General features: G+C 52.9%; 1 protein-coding gene across 2 annotated transcripts in view; it reads right to left on the bottom strand.

Moving 5' to 3' along the window:
• Positions 1–15,249, bottom strand: part of MAP2K6 (mitogen-activated protein kinase kinase 6) — an 80,399-nt gene that overhangs the window by 25,272 nt on the left and 39,878 nt on the right. Inside the window, exons 8-12 of one of the 2 annotated variants that reach the window (XM_077188419.1) lie at positions 14,041–14,168; positions 12,702–12,779; positions 10,096–10,235; positions 6,308–6,353; positions 1,146–1,261 (exon numbers count right to left, since the gene is read on the bottom strand). In XM_077188419.1, coding sequence (XP_077044534.1) covers positions 1,184–1,261; positions 6,308–6,353; positions 10,096–10,235; positions 12,702–12,779; positions 14,041–14,168 — 470 coding nt within the window. In that variant the 3' untranslated portion in view covers positions 1,146–1,183. Of the gene's footprint in view, positions 1–686; positions 1,262–6,307; positions 6,354–10,095; positions 10,236–12,701; positions 12,780–14,040; positions 14,169–15,249 lie in introns of those variants that run through there. The other variant, XM_077188418.1, reaches the window with a different exon arrangement.

Below are 15,249 nucleotides of genomic sequence, written 5' to 3'. Positions count from 1 at the left end.
CACAGCCCAGTCCAAGCTCCAGAAGGGGCTCCTGGCAGCGCTGGCACTCCCAGACCCTGCGGCCAGCAGGGAGGGATCGCTGCCAAAGCAGTGCCAGGAGCCCTGGAAAGCAGCACTAAACCATCCCATCCTTCAGGTGTGTCACACCCTGTGCACCCTGTCCCACCCCAGGAGGAGACAGCGGCTCCCACTGAGGCCCAAAGCAGCTCATCCCCAGCCCAAGGGAGCCTCGGGCACTGCAACGCTGCTGGGCAGGCGGGCACGGACCAGGGCAGCCTCCTCCTCCTCCTCCTCCTCCTCTTTGTGCAACTTCTCTGACAACCTCCTTCCTCCCCTCCCCTTGTCCCAGGGACTCCAGAGCTCCCAGCCTGCCTCTCCAGCAGGGCAGGGGGTGGGATGGGGCTGGGAAGCACAGCTGGACTCAGAGTGTGTGTCTGGAGGTGACACAGGGGACACCAGGGCCTTCCTCCCCGGCACAGCTTGAGCAGCTGAGCTGCAAGTCTTGCTCATCAATTCCTTTTATGATGCACATTAAATGTATTCCACAACAGGGACACTTCTCCTCTGCTCTCTCCTCCTCTCAGACACCTATTCCCCAGCAAAGCCCTACAAGTGCTGCTTGCTGTGGCCTCATTTTGCATCATCATCATCATCATCATCATCATCATCATCACCACGCACTCATCCTCATATAAAACAGAAATCTATTCCATCAAGCACTTAACATAAATATTAAAATAATGGAAGGGACAAAATATAAATCTACATACAACTTCATGACTACCATAGCACCTATTACCATGACAAAGCAAATTCTGGTTCAAGGGGAAGGGAAGGGGGATGAGGAGCAAGTTAGGAAGAGGAACCTCGACTGTCATTAAATATGTAAATCACTCATTCAAAAAAAAAATATTTTGCTGTTGTTGTTGTTTTGTTTTTCTTTTTGTTTTAAGGTTACCAACCTTATTAAAATTCATTTCCACTAACCAGCTCGTTCTATGTCACTATGGATACCAAAGAACCCTTTCAAAAAACTCGGGCGAGGAGGGGGTTTCTCAGAATAAAACCAAACCAAAGCAAAACAAAACACTTTCTGTTGGTGCTTGCATGACAAGTCCTGCCACGTGCCCCTCCCCTGCACCCACCAGTCCACAGAAGGGCAATTCTTTTCCAAGTCCAGTTCTCAGTCTCCCAGGATGAGCTTGACAAAAGAGGCGACGTCTGTCTCTTTGGATTCGTGCAGGGTGAAGAAAGGATGTTGCTGGGAAAGCAAAGAGAGAGGAAAACAGCAAAGTTTATTATTCACCACAATGAGCATAAAAGCTTTGCAGACAATCCTCTATAGACAGTGAAGAAGGTTTTGTCCTTAGCATCGTAATATTGGGTTTTTACAGCTGAGAAAATCAGGGAGCACAAGGGCTGCTCCATGGAATAATTGTGATGCCCCCCTCGATACCCCCCAGACCCTGCCCTGGCTGGCAGGGCTCAGTGGGCAGCTCTGGAGGAAAAAGGGAGGCTTAGAAAACCCTCTCCATGTGCCCCAAAAACACCTTCCAGCCCATGGGTACCCACCCAGCTGGAGCAGGCTGGATTCCCCCAAACCCTGTCCTGGCTGATAGAGCTCAGTGGGCAGCTCTGGAGGAAAAAAGGAGGCTTAGAAAACCCTCTCCATGTGCCCCAAAAACACCTTCCAGCCCTTGGTTACCCATCCAGCTGGAGCAGGCTGGATTCCCCCAAACCCTGCCCTGGCTGGCAGAGCTGAGTAGGCAGCTCTGGAGGAAAAAGGGAGGCTTAGAAAACCCTCTCCATGTGCCCCAAAACACCCCCCAGACAGCCCATGGTTACCCATCCAGCTGGAGCAGGGCAAACCTTGCTGGCTGCAGTGGTTTTCCCTCAGCTCTGTCTGTGTATTTTTACCCTCTGGCGACTCCTGAGCCTCATTTCCTCCCTGAGCTGCCCCTCCTCAGAGCAGGAGAGGCTCCTGCACACAGGAAAGCCACCCCAACTGGAAAACCAGCCCCTCTTGTGTGTTTAACCACTTCACCCTGACCAACATGGGGAGACAGCCTGCCAGAAAACCCTGCTGACATTTCAGCACCAATGGAAAAATATGGGTGAGGAGGAAAAACACAACCCAATCCCACCCAGAGCATCAAAACCCCTCTCCACCAGGACCAGAAATTCAGTTTGGTTGGTTCAGACACACACCAAGCTGAGATCCCACCTAAAAACCCCCAAAATCCTGCTTGACACCCACTGTCCTGGCAGATAATTGGATTTATTTGTATGGAGGGGGTCAGAGGGAACCAAAAGGCAGCCAGGGCCCTGCAGGGCTCACAGTGATCTCTGCTCTGTACAAGGCTTTGATTTCCAGTCCTCTCATTTCAAGTCAGATTTTTAAAGGTAATTTGGGGTTTCCAGGGTTTTTCCAAGCTGCCCCTCAGCATTGGCTGTTTCCTGGCAGTGGCCAAGTGGAGGGAGAAGAAGAGCAAAGAAAAGAGATTTTTCAAGGTGGGCTTGAGTGGAAAGTCACAGATGAGGCAGCTCAGAGTGGCTGGGAAGTGATCCAAAGACACTCCAGTAAGGGAGAGGAAGCACAATTATGTGGGAAACAGGGCTGGAATGGGCTGAGGCAAAGATCCAGGCAAAACTTGAGGTCTCCCTAGGTCAGACAGTCACAGGAATTGAAGTGTCCTGAGTAACTCTGAGGTGACCCCAATGTCTTGTTATAATCCCAGCATGACATCCCTGCTTTCACACCCTGTGAGAGCCTAAATGAGGGGTGTGGGACTCCAGGGGCTCTCCAAAATGCAGCTTATTGTATACAAAATGCAGTTTAATGTATACAAAATGCAGTTTATTCCCTCCAAGAGGTTACAGCAGCCCAGGGTGGTGGGTGACAGAGCTGTGCCCACAGCTGTCAGCTCCAGCTGCAGGCAGGCCTGGAGACCCTTTGGTTTTGGTTACAGTGCATTTTATACTTTTCTTTTGGTTACATTGCATTTTATACTTTTCTTTTGGTTACAAAAGAGAAGAAGCCTCATGGCTTTGCTCGCCTAATAATTAATGACACATTTTGCTTCATGTTAGCCCAGTAATGCAAACCAAAAAAAAATGTCCCAAAGGTGGCAGAGTAGGTGGGATGAAACACTGCTAGGACCAAGGATTTTTCATATCAAAGCTCAGGGGTGTCTGGGCTTGTGCAAAAACGTAAAGAGGTGGGATGGGGAGGCTGTTAACTTGTTCTTCTAGAGCATGAAAGGACTCCCACAGCAAGTCTGGGAGGTGCAAGAACAGCTGGGAGGGCTATTAGCCAAGACAGCCACCAAGAATCTGCAAAACATGAGGAGAAATGAATCTCAAGCAACAATTTTGAAAGCAGGATTTAGTTCTGAAACATCCACGACATCTTTCCTTAGGTGGGCAGAGATTTTCCAATTCTAGGAATTGTCATAATGCCCATGGCTATTAACATAGGAATAGCTCAGTTTTAGGTTACATTGCATTCTATACTTTTCTTTTGGTAACAATGCATTCTATACTTTTCTTTTGGTTACAATATATTTTATAATTTTCTTTTGGTCACACTGCATTCTATACTTTTCTTTTGGTTGCAATGCATTCTATACTTTTCTTTTGGTTACAATGCATTCTATACTTTTCTTTTGGTTACATTGCATTATAAACTTTTCTTTTGGTTACATTGCATTCTATAATTTTCTTTTGGTTACATTGCATTCTATACTTTTCTTTTGGTTACATTGCATTATAAACTTTTCTTTTGGTTGCAATGCATTCTATACTTTTCTTTTGGTTACATTGCATTATAAACTTTTCTTTTGGTTACATTGCATTCTATAATTTTCTTTTGGTTACATTGCATTCTATACTTTTCTTTTGGTTACATTGCATTATAAACTTTTCTTTTGGTTGCAATGCATTCTATACTTTTCTTTTGGTTACATTGCATTCTATACTTTTCTTTTGGTTACATTGCATTATAAACTTTTCTTTTGGTTACAATGCATTCTATAATTTTCTTTGCTGAGCATCTTCATGCAGTAGAACCAATCCATACCTTAACTTTTATCTATGGCCTATCATAACTCCTATAATTACCATATTCATGTCACTGTTCTCCAATCACTAACAGTCAGTACATCACAGTTCAAGCTGGAAGTTGTTTTTCAGTTTTCTTGCAGTGGAAAATTCTGAGACCTTTTTTCTCCTTGCCACATTTGCTGCCTTGTTTGCCTGTGCTCTCTTTCTGCTTGGTAAAAACATCTTCTTGTTTGGGGTGGGTTTATCCTTTGCTCTGAGTCATAAAATCCCCTTCTAACTAACATAAAATACCCTTTGCCTCCTTGGTTATCCAGCAGGGCTGGCTCAGCAATTCTTTTCTTCTATATCAAAACTTGCTTCCATCTCCATTCCTCCATCAGACTCCACATTCAAAAATCTTTCTGCCCAGCACACAGATCTGTGAGGCTTTCCTGTCAACCTTTCCTCCTTCCCCACTGAAGGGACACCCAGGGCACAGCCTGGAAACACCCAGATAATGTGCCAGGGGTGGCACAGAGCCCCGTGCCAGGCAGGCTGTGCAGGCCACCACTGCCACAGTAGTTTCATGCTCCACTTCACCTGAGGAAAGGGGGTTTTTAAATGAAATTAAGCACCCCTATCAGCTTTCCTGATGCTCAAGATAGCACAGAGTCACATTTTCCATGAGAAACCTCAATCCCACAGGAAAGCAAGGGAGCAGTCTTGGTCTACATGACAAGTCCAATCCAGCACCACAACTTAATGCTGTGAGAGAGAGGAAAAAACCCCAACAGAACAGCAACCCTCAACCACAGGACCTCACAACATCCATGTCAGCCATAAAATACCACAGCATTGAGGTACTCTGCAGGGGTGATCCAAGAAGCTAATTCAATAGAAATGCACTCCCTTGCCAATGGGTATTAATGCTGCAGCAGACAGAGCTGCTTCAGTGAACCTTTCTTGATAAAAGGCCATTTGGCAAAGTTCAGAAGTTTGCTTAAAATATACAGATGGATTTATTCAATGATATAGCCCCCAAAAAAATAAAGTTTTGGGGTTTTTTTAAAAGAAAAGCCATAAATCTCAGGCCTCTCTTTGTTTGAAACCAGTCTGGGGCAAGCTGTGTGTCAATCAGATCTATTTATAGTTTAATTGCATTACAGGGCCCAGCACCAAATGCCACGGGAATTATTCACTGCTTACAGCTCAGGGTGGTGGATTTCCAGCATGACTTGCAGGTAAAAACCACCTTAAACCTGCCCCTTCTGCCCTCTGAGCAGGAGGTGTGAGGTGGTGATGGGTCTGACCCTCTGGTGGCAGAGTGTACATCCCAAAATTGTGGGGTAGGGAATATGAGTGCCTAAAGAAATCCCTCAGCACTTTCCACCCTTAATCCAGGTGATCTTGACACTGAGACTGGACAGGGGTGGGAATGCAGGGTCAGGATCTTCAGAAATAACAAATTTAGGCACTTCCCTGCTTTTAGAAAGCTGTGAGTTGTGTGAGAGTTAAAAAGGATTAAATGCCCGCAGGAGTGAAACATCAACTTTCTGAGCTCTCCTGCTTTTTACCAGCCTTTAGGAGCACCAGGATCAATACCAGAAAGTCAGGAGAGAAGGGGAGGCCATGAAACTCTGGAGCCCAAGCAGAAAAATCTGTTCTTGCCAGCTGCAGCCCAGAGCAGTGCCCTGCATTTCCCCTGTCGCCAGCCTTTATTGGCATTTTCCTCCTTGGTTACTCCTCAGTTATCCCTCCCAGTAAACAGTCTCTAGGCAGCAGATGAAATTCAATAACTGGAGTTATTAGTCACAGACTCATCCCTGTCCCCAACATCCAGGAATTATTCTGTCCAAAATCCTCCTCTCCAAAGCACCAGGGCAGCAAAGCCCCGTTGGCCACCGGGCTCCTGCAGCTGCTGTGGAGCACCTGGGGCACACTGAGGAGCTGGAGTTGATCACACAAACGCCACAGAAGGATTTGAGCCTCACCAACTGATTCTTCACAGCCTCATTCTTGTCCATGACCTGCTTTAACATGTATTTTCTCCCTTGATTTCCAAAAAAGGTGGAAAAGCAGCTGGCTGAGATTTCAAAGAGCATCTCTGCTTTGCAGCCACCCTCCCAATGTCACAATTCTCCCATCTGGTGTGAAAAAAGAGATGCAAAGCAGCCCAAAACCCCATCAGTATTGGAATCTCTGCCTTCAGCACCTCACTGTGACCCTCTCCAGCTCTGAACACACTGCTTGATGCAGCCACACTCACCATAAGCTCTGGGTATGTTGGCCGTTCTTTGGAATTCTTCTTCAAGCTTTAATTGGGGAGAGAAAAAAACAAAAATTAGAATTGACATTCTATCTGCAATAAGATAACACCATGACCAAATTAGGGTTTAAAGACTCTGCAGAACAAGTTCAGCTACTTCTCCATGCTGAGGAAACAATTTAGGCCTTGAGGACAGGGACAGTGCTGGGTAGAAGAGCTCAAGGTCCACCGAGAGACCTGGAGCCACCAAAACCACCACTCAAAACGCTGCCTCTTGCTGGGGGCCAGGCACAAGTGGGAGTTTGGGTGCTCTCCAGCAGGCCAGTGACTCAGGGAAGGACTGAGGCTCTGAGCTGTGCCTGGGAGCAGTGACTGAGTGGCTGCAGAGCACGTGCCCAGCTGTTTGTTTATCACCATGCTGTTATCAGCGGGGACGCTTCCATGGGACATCCTTTTTTTCTCCTCTCCTACAACAGATGGCCCTGGAGGGTTGTAGCTGGAAGTTATTTTGGTTTCCCTCCAGCAGAAAATAGCTTTTTAAAAGACAGGACGTAATCTCTACTCACTTCCTGGCAGTGTATTTAGGGGAAAGAAACTTGGAGCAACTTGAAAAGATCTTCGCACACGTACGCGGCGGTGGCGGGGAAAAGGTGTCACACTGAGCAAAACAAAAGTGAGAACCTCTGCTAGGATTTGCTGGGGCCCAGAGGAAGCAGAGGACACACACTGAATAGATATTTCCTGCTTGCTGTGTGTAGAGGGCTCGTGTTTAGTGTCATGTTGTGAATGAACAGAGGAACCCGGGGCCCGTACGTGCCAATATCGCCGGCCCGAAGGTTCGGGATGTGTCACATCCTCCCAGCTCAGGAGCAGCCCCAGCCAAGACAAGGTGAATTTGAAGGTTAGCTGTGTCCAGATTTGGTGCAATTCCCTTAATTTAGACCCTCTACAAAACCAATTCATGCCCAGGTCACTAATAGCAGGAAATCTGGTGATAAGTTACTGAAATCAATGTAAATTTTCAGGAATGAAGAGTTATATTGGGATGTGATCCTGACTCAGATATCCCAGGACCTTCCTGCAGTGCCTACAGCTGATCAGACATCAGGCAGAAGATGAATAAACACAGTCCTAAGCCAGCCTTGATACAGAGTGACTGTGACCTGCTTTGGTGTCACAAGGAATTCCCAGACCCCAATAACACAGAACTGGTGCAAAGTTCACCATTCCAAGCCCTTTGCACAAAACTGGTGCCAAGTTCACCATTCCAAGCCCTTTATACAAAACTGGTGCCAAGTTCACCATTCCAAGCCCTTTGCACAAAACTGGTGCCAAGTTCACCATTCCAAGTCCTTTATACAAAACTGGTGCCGAGTTCACCATTCCAAGCCCTCTGCACAAAACTGGTGCCAAGTTCACCATTCCAAGCCCTCTGCACAAAACTGGTGCCAAGTTCACCATTCCAAGCCCATGCCACTCTGCTGGCAGTCAGGGATCTCCAGTGATCCTGAAGGACAGGATTTGCAAAGACAGGAATCACCAGAGTGGCTGTGGATGTAAATCCTAAAGCAGCCACAGCCCGAGATGCAGGACACAGAGCTTGGAAAAGCAAATCCCCAGAGAGGAGCAGCCTGCCTGGCACAACAGGGAAGCAGCAGAGCCAGCAGCACTGTTGGAGGAACAGCAGCTGCTCCAAATCCTCAGCGTGGGCTTGGCAAGAATGGGGGGCACCTTGTGGGAGGGATTTTCCAAGGCAGCTCCCCCAGAGCCAGGGCACAGTGGGCAGGGCAGGTGTCCCCAGCGTGGTGTCACTGACATCTTTCATGGAAAATCCTTTCCTTAGGATTTCTGCTCCTGAGAAGCTGAGAGGCCTCAGGAACAAAATGTAACCAATGGTTATCTGCTGCTGTGGAATGCAACAGGTGCATCTCTGATTGGCCCATGTTGGTTGTTTCTAATTAATGGCCAATCACAGCCCAGCTGGCTCAGACAGAGAGTCTGAGCCACCATCCTTTGTTATCATTCTTTTTTATTCTATTCTTAGCCAGCCTTCTGCTGAAACCCTTTCTTCTATTCTTTTAGTATACTTTTAATGTAATATATATCATAAAATAATAAACCAAGCCTTCTGAAACACGGAGTCAGATCCTCGTCTCTTCCCTCATCCTCAGAGCCCCGTGAGCACGGTCCCAGCGTGGGGCAGGAGCTGAGCAGCTGGGCTCAGGGACATGGAAACAGGCTGGAACACGACTCTGAAGAATCTAAACACGGGTACTGAGAGTCCCCAGGCAGCAGCAGCTGACAGCTCCTCCCTGGGGCACAGCAGAGCCCTGGCCCTGGTGCTGGCAGCTCACAACAGTCTCACATTTCTGTTTGTCCATCTGCCATCCTTTGTGGCACAGCCTGGCACTGGGCTGGGTGGCATTTTGGGGCTTTCCTGGAACACCCAGCCCTGCAGGGAGCCACAGTGAGGGCAGGGGCTGAGTTCCCTGTGCAGGGCTGCTCCAGCCCTGTCCTACAGCACAGCCAAATCCTCCTGCTGCTACTGCCAGGGCTGGGGAAAGCACAGCAGCAGCCCCAGGGCATGAAGAGAGGGACAGGGACTGGGCAGAGGGGGCCAGCACGGGGCAAAACCTGCCCTCAGAGCTGTGTCCCTGCAGGAACACAGTCTGGGGAGATGGGGATGGGGCTGTGCACACAGCTTGTGATAATTGGGATGGGGCTGTGTGTGCCACACTGTGCTAATTGGGGCTGGGGCTGTGCGTGGCACAGTTTGGGGTCACTGGGATGGGGCTGTGTGTGGCACAGTTTGGGGTCACTGGGATGGGGCTGTGTGTGGCACAGTTTGGGGTCACTGGGCTGTGTGTGGCACAGTTTGGGGTCATTGGGATGGGGCTGTGTGTGGCACAGTTTGGGGTCATTGGGGCTGTGTGTGGCACAGTTTGGGGTCATTGGGATGAGGGTGGCACAGTTTGGGGTCATTGGCAGTGGGGCTGTGTGTGGCACAGTTTGGGGTCATTGGCAGTGGGGCTGTGTGTGGCACAGTTTGGGGTCACTGGGCTGTGTGTGGCACAGTTTGGGGCCATTGGGATGAGGGTGGCACAGTTTGGGGTCATTGGCAGTGGGGCTGTGTGTGGCACAGTTTGGGGTCACTGGGCTGTGTGTGGCACAGTTTGGGGTCACTGGGGCTGTGTGTGGCACAGTTTGGGGTCACTGGGCTGTGTGTGGCACAGTTTGGGGTCACTGGCAGTGGGGCTGTGGCCCAGCCCCATCCCCAGTGGGTGCAGCTGTGAGCAGCAGGTGAGCAGCACTGACAGCAATGAGCCATGGAGTGCCCAGGTGTGCTGAGCAACCACCCAAGGGAGCAGAGGGCACACAGGGGCAGTGCGGGAACATCAGGGGTGCAAAAGGTTGGGCTAAACAACAACAAGGATGCTTGAAGCCTTCTGGTGTTTCTCTGCATGGGTTGAAGCTTTCTGAGGTTGTATGGTGGCACTCTGTGTATTGTGGCTGTCCCTCCTGTGACATCCCCCCAGACAGGACACAGCCATTTCACACCCTGCTGTCCCTCCACACTCAGAGCCAGAAGCCTCCTGAACCCCCTGTGCCCCTCCTGAACCCCCTGTGCCCCTCCCAAACCCCCTCAGACAGACTCCCCACACTGCTGTGTGCCAGGCACGAGGGCACAGGGAAGGTTCTGCCCAGAACTGGGGCTCAGAGCTGCCTGTGGGGACGTGCTGAGGGTGAGCAGGGCCAAGCAAAGAGAGGGGGAAGAGGGGAATTGTTACCATTGCGAGGTAAAATCGACGAACTCTGCTGAGAACCTCTCTGCTGGGAGCTGTGGTGAGGGCTCCTCCACCACCTGCTTGAGCTGCTGGAAGGGGGTGCCCCAGGAGTCGTAGGGGAAGCGCAGGATGGCCAGCTCGATCTGCAACACACAGGACACTCAGGAGGGGACACCTCACAGCCACCCACCCATCCATGGGCTTGGGATGGCCCTGTCAGGACAGGGGACACCCCCCTGCCACCAGCCCAGGGGCCTGGGATGGCCCTGTCAGGAGGGGACACACCCCACAGCCACCCCAGGGGTTTGGGATGGCCCTGTCAGGACAGGGGACACCCCACGGCCCCTGACTGTTCCAGGGGTTTGGGATGACCCCATGCCCACCCTGGGGGGGTTTGTGGCTCCACACAAATGGGGTTGGTCAGCCTGAAGATGGGAATGTACCAAGGAGAGCTTAGAGCCCCTTGCACACCCCACAGCCACTCACCCCACAGGTTTGGGATGGCTCTGTCAGGAGGGGGACACCTCACAGCCACCCACCCACCCACTCCATGGGTTTGGAATGACCCCATGCCCACCCTGGGTGTGGTTTTGTGGCTCCACACAAATGGGGTTGTTCAGCCTGGAGATGGGAACGTTGCAAGGAGATTTTAGACCCCCCCTTGCAGTGCCTAAAGGGGGATTCCACAAAGGTGGGAGAGGGACATTTTACATGGGCAAACAGTGATGGAGCAAGGGGGACTGGTTTGGAACTAAAAGAAGAGAGATATAGATCAGAAGGGGAGCAGAAAATATTAGGAGGGGGTTGTTTCCTGTGAGGGTGGTGAGGCACAGGTGCCCAGAGCAGCTGTGGCTGCCCCTGGATCTCTGGAAGTGCCCAAGGCCAGGCTGGACAGGACTTGGAGCAGCCTGGGGTAGTAGAAGCTGTTGCTGTCCATGACAGGGGGTGGAATGGGATGATCTTTAAGGCCCCTTGCAACACAAACCATTGTGGGATTCCATGATTTCCTCAGCACAGCACATTGCTCATCCCCCCCAGCAAACAGGAGGAACCCCAGGCAGCTCCACAGGCCAGCCCTGTCATCCCTGGGAACGGCTGCCAGCTCAACCAGCCCCACCCTGCACAGCAAACTGGGCTTTGGGAGCAGATGGGTTCCCCAAAACACTGCCTGGGATCCCCCCCGTCCCTGCTCCCTCTGTGAGTGCGGGCTGTGCAGCCATCCTGCCTTAGCCCATGCTGCCATCTCCCGGCAGCTCCGCGGCTGCAGGGCTGACACCGCGGCTCCTCCCTCCTGCTCCTTCCCTCCAGCCCGGGCCACCTGCCTGAGCTCCTTCCCCTCCAGCCCGGGCCACCTGCCTGAGCTCCTCCCTTCCACCCTGTGCCACCTGCCTGAGCTCCTTCCCCTCCAGCCCGGGCCACCTGCCTGAGCTCCTTCCATTCCACCCTGTGCCACCTGCCTGAGCTCCTCCCTTCCAGCCTGTGCCACCTGCCTGAGCTCCTCCCCTGCCACCCTGTGCCACCTGCCTGAGCTCCTCCCCTCCAGCCTGTGCCACCTGCCTGAGCTCCTCCCTTCTCACCCTGTGCCACCTGCCTGAGCTCCTCCCTTCCACCCTGTGCCACCTGCCTGAGCTCCTCCCTTCCACCCTGTGCCACCTGCCTGAGCTCCTCCCATTCCACCCTGTGCCACCTGCCTGAGCTCCTGCCCTTCTCACCCTGTGCCACCTGCCTGAGCTCCTTCCCTTCTCACCCTGTGCCACCTGCCTGAGCTCCTTCCCTTCTCACCCTGTGCCACCTGCCTGAGCTCCTCCCTTCCACCCTGTGCCACCTGCCTGAGCTCCTCCCTTCTCACCCTGTGCCACCTGCCTGAGCTCCTTCCATTCCAGCCTGTGCCACCTGCCTGAGCTCCTCCCTTCCACCCTGGGCCACCTCCCTGAGCTCCTCCCTTCTCACCCTGTGCCACCTGCCTGAGCTCCTTCCCTTCTCACCCTGTGCCACCTGCCTGAGCTCCTCCCTTCCACCCTGTGCCACCTGCCTGAGCTCCTCCCTTCTCACCCTGTGCCACCTGCCTGAGCTCCTTCCCTTCTCACCCTGTGCCACCTGCCTGAGCTCCTCCCCTGCCACCCTGTGCCACCTGCCTGAGCTCCTCCCTTCTCACCCTGTGCCACCTGCCTGAGCTCCTCCCTTCCACCCTGTGCAACCTCCCTGAGCTCCTGCCCTTCTCACCCTGTGCCACCTGCCTGAGCTCCTCCCCTTCTCACCCCGTGCCACCAGTGCTGCTGTGGGCAGGAGAATGAACCCACGAGCCACACCGAGCACTCCTGGTGGCCCTGGCAGCCCCAGGTGACTCTACCATGGTGATCCCCAAGTGACCCGGCCATGGTGATGGCAGCCCCAGGTGACCCTGGCAGCCCCAGATGACCCTGGTGATCCCCTGGTGACAGCTCTGGCAGCCCCAGGTGACTCTACCATGGTGATCCCCAGGTGACCCCACCATGATGATCCTCAGGTGACAGCAGTGGTGACCCTGGTGACCCCCAGGTGACCCTGCCATGGTGATGGCAGCCCCAGGTGACCCTGGTGACCCCCAGATGACCCCCAGGTGACCGTACCATGGTGATGCCCAGGCTCCAGATGTCAGATTTGACGCTGTATCCCTTCTGGTTCAGCTCTGGGTTGATTCTCTCCGGCTGCCAACAGACACAAAGGGGGGTGAGGAGCAGCAGGGATGTGCCCAGTGCCCTGCCCATGCCCAGGGAGGGTCTCTCAGGTGCCAGCCCAGCCCCCTTGGCCCACACAGCCCCTTCACCCTCCTGGTGGTGCTGGTTCCCATCCTCACAGGGGGTGGGCAGTGAAATGGGGCACAGAAAGTGGCACAGCTGGCACCAAGGGCTGGGCTGGTGGAGCTGCCCTGGCACAGCTGGCACCAAGGGCTGGGCTGGTGGAGCTGCCCTGGCACAGCTGGCACCGAGGGCTGGGCTGGTGGAGCTGCCCTGGCACAGCTGGCACCGACGGCTGGGTTGGTGGAGCTGCCCTGGCACAGCTGGCACTGAGGGCTGGGCTGGTGGAGCTGCCCTGGCACAGCTGGCACCAAGGGCTGGGCTGGTGGAGCTGCCCTGCACAGCTGGCACCGAGGGCTGCCAAGCCTCAGCTCTGCTGAGGTCAAGGGCCCCACACAGGGTGAATCCTGCACAGCAGCTCCCAGGAGCAGCCCAAGGCACCCAGCCCCGGGTGTTTTTCCTCCCCATGCTAAGCACTGCTGTCCCCACGGGGTAAATGGCCACCAGGCACTGGGGAGCAATTCCAGAACCTTCCCCAAGGCCACATGCAGGCCAGAGGGCAGCAGGAGGGCATGCCCAGGAGATGTGACCTGAGCCATGAGCCATCAGATCAGATCTGCCTCCCCTCCCAAGGGAATTGTATCCCTTGAATTCAGGGCTACTGTGGCATTCACACTTTCTGGAAAAATCCCCTCACCCAGGATTCTTCTCCTGGGAAGCTGAGAAGCCTCGGTGAAAAAGGAAAACAATAATTATCTGATTGCTTCTCCTGTGTTGTGCTCACATGTGGAATGTGTTTGGAGATTGTTTACCCACAGGTGATTGTTCCATTGGATTCTGCTGTGAGTTGTTTTCACTCTTTGGCCAATCAGGGCCAAGCTGTGTCAGGGCTCTGGAGAGAGTCAGGAGTTTTCACTATTATCTTTTTAGCATTCTGTCTGTATCCTTTCTGTATTCTTTAGTATAGGATTCTTTAATATATTATAGTATTATAAAATAATGAATTAACCTTCTGAGCACATGGAGTCAGATTCATCACTCCTCCCTGCCACAGGGCTCCCTGCAAACACAAACACAGGCTCCCCAAAGGCATCCCCAGGGTAGGTGCTGCTGCTCCTTCCCCCCAGGCTCCTGCTCCTCTGGCTGCTCCCCAGGCAGCTGCTGCACTTACAGCCATGTAGGGTTTGCATCCTGCATCCATGGTTTTAGCCACAGAGTCAACGAGGTACCCGCTGATCCCAAAATCGCACATTTTCACCTGCCCCTGCGTATTGATCAACACGTTAGAGGGCTTTACATCTGCAAGAAGGAACACAGAGCACAGTCACTGTCACCTGGGGGTGCTGGGCCAAGGCACAGCAGCCACAGAGGGCACGAGGAGCCCAGCAGGGCCCAGCAGGGCCAGGCGTGCCAAAAGCCACTGGCTGTGCTGTGGGGTGTGCAGTGACAGCCCCGTGGGGCTGGCAGTGTCCTGGCAGTGTCCCTGCACCCACACACCCCATCCCTGAGCCAGGGCAGCCCCCGTGGGGCTGGCAGTGTCCTGGCAGTGTCCCTGCACCCACACACCCCATCCCTGAGCCAGGGCAGCAGGAGGTGACTCTGAGTGCCACCAGCACATCCCAGTGCTCGGGGAATGGTCACGGACAGCAGGGAGCTCACAGGGAGCAGCTCCAAGGGGCTGGGCGGGGTGGTTCTATAGGGTGGTTCTATGGGGTGAACATAGGGGTGATTCTGTGCCAGTGATTCTATGGGGTGATCCCATGGGGTGATTCTGTGGGATCATTCTATAGGGTAATTCTGTCAGGTGATCCTGGGGGGTGATTCTATGGGTGTTTCTGTGGGGTGATCATAGGGGTGATTCTGTGCAGTGATTCTATGGGGTGATCCTGTGGGGTCATTCTATAGGGTAATTCTGTGGGGTGATCCTGTGGGGTGGTCCTGTGGGGTGATTCTATGGAGTGATTCTATGGGGTGATCATAGGGGTGATCCTGTGGGGTCATCCTATGGGGTCATTCTATAGGGTAATTCTGTGGGGTGATTCTGTAGGGTGATCTATGTGGTAATTCTGTGGGATGAACCTATGGGCTGGTCTTGTGAGGTGATCCTGTAGGGTGATCATATGGAGTGATCATATGGGGTGATCCTGTGAGGTGATCCTGTGGGGTGATCCTATGGGGTGATCCTATGGGGTGATCCCGTGGGTGATTCCATGGGGTGTCTGCAAAGGGCTGGAGCTCTGGCAATGCCCTGTAGGTCTGCAGTCGTGCCAGCAAAACGAAAAACCCACAGGGGAAGGATGTGGGGCAGGAAAGGGTGAAAGGGCTGCAGGGGAAGGAGAGAGCAGCAAACTGAGACAAGGATCAAAGGCTCAGACACCTT

This window comes from Agelaius phoeniceus, chromosome 19 (genome assembly GCF_051311805.1).
Source record: "Agelaius phoeniceus isolate bAgePho1 chromosome 19, bAgePho1.hap1, whole genome shotgun sequence".
Classification (NCBI taxonomy): domain Eukaryota; kingdom Metazoa; phylum Chordata; class Aves; order Passeriformes; family Icteridae; genus Agelaius; species Agelaius phoeniceus.
Note: the sequence above shows the minus strand (reverse complement) of the source record. Positions and strands in the feature narration are given on the sequence as shown.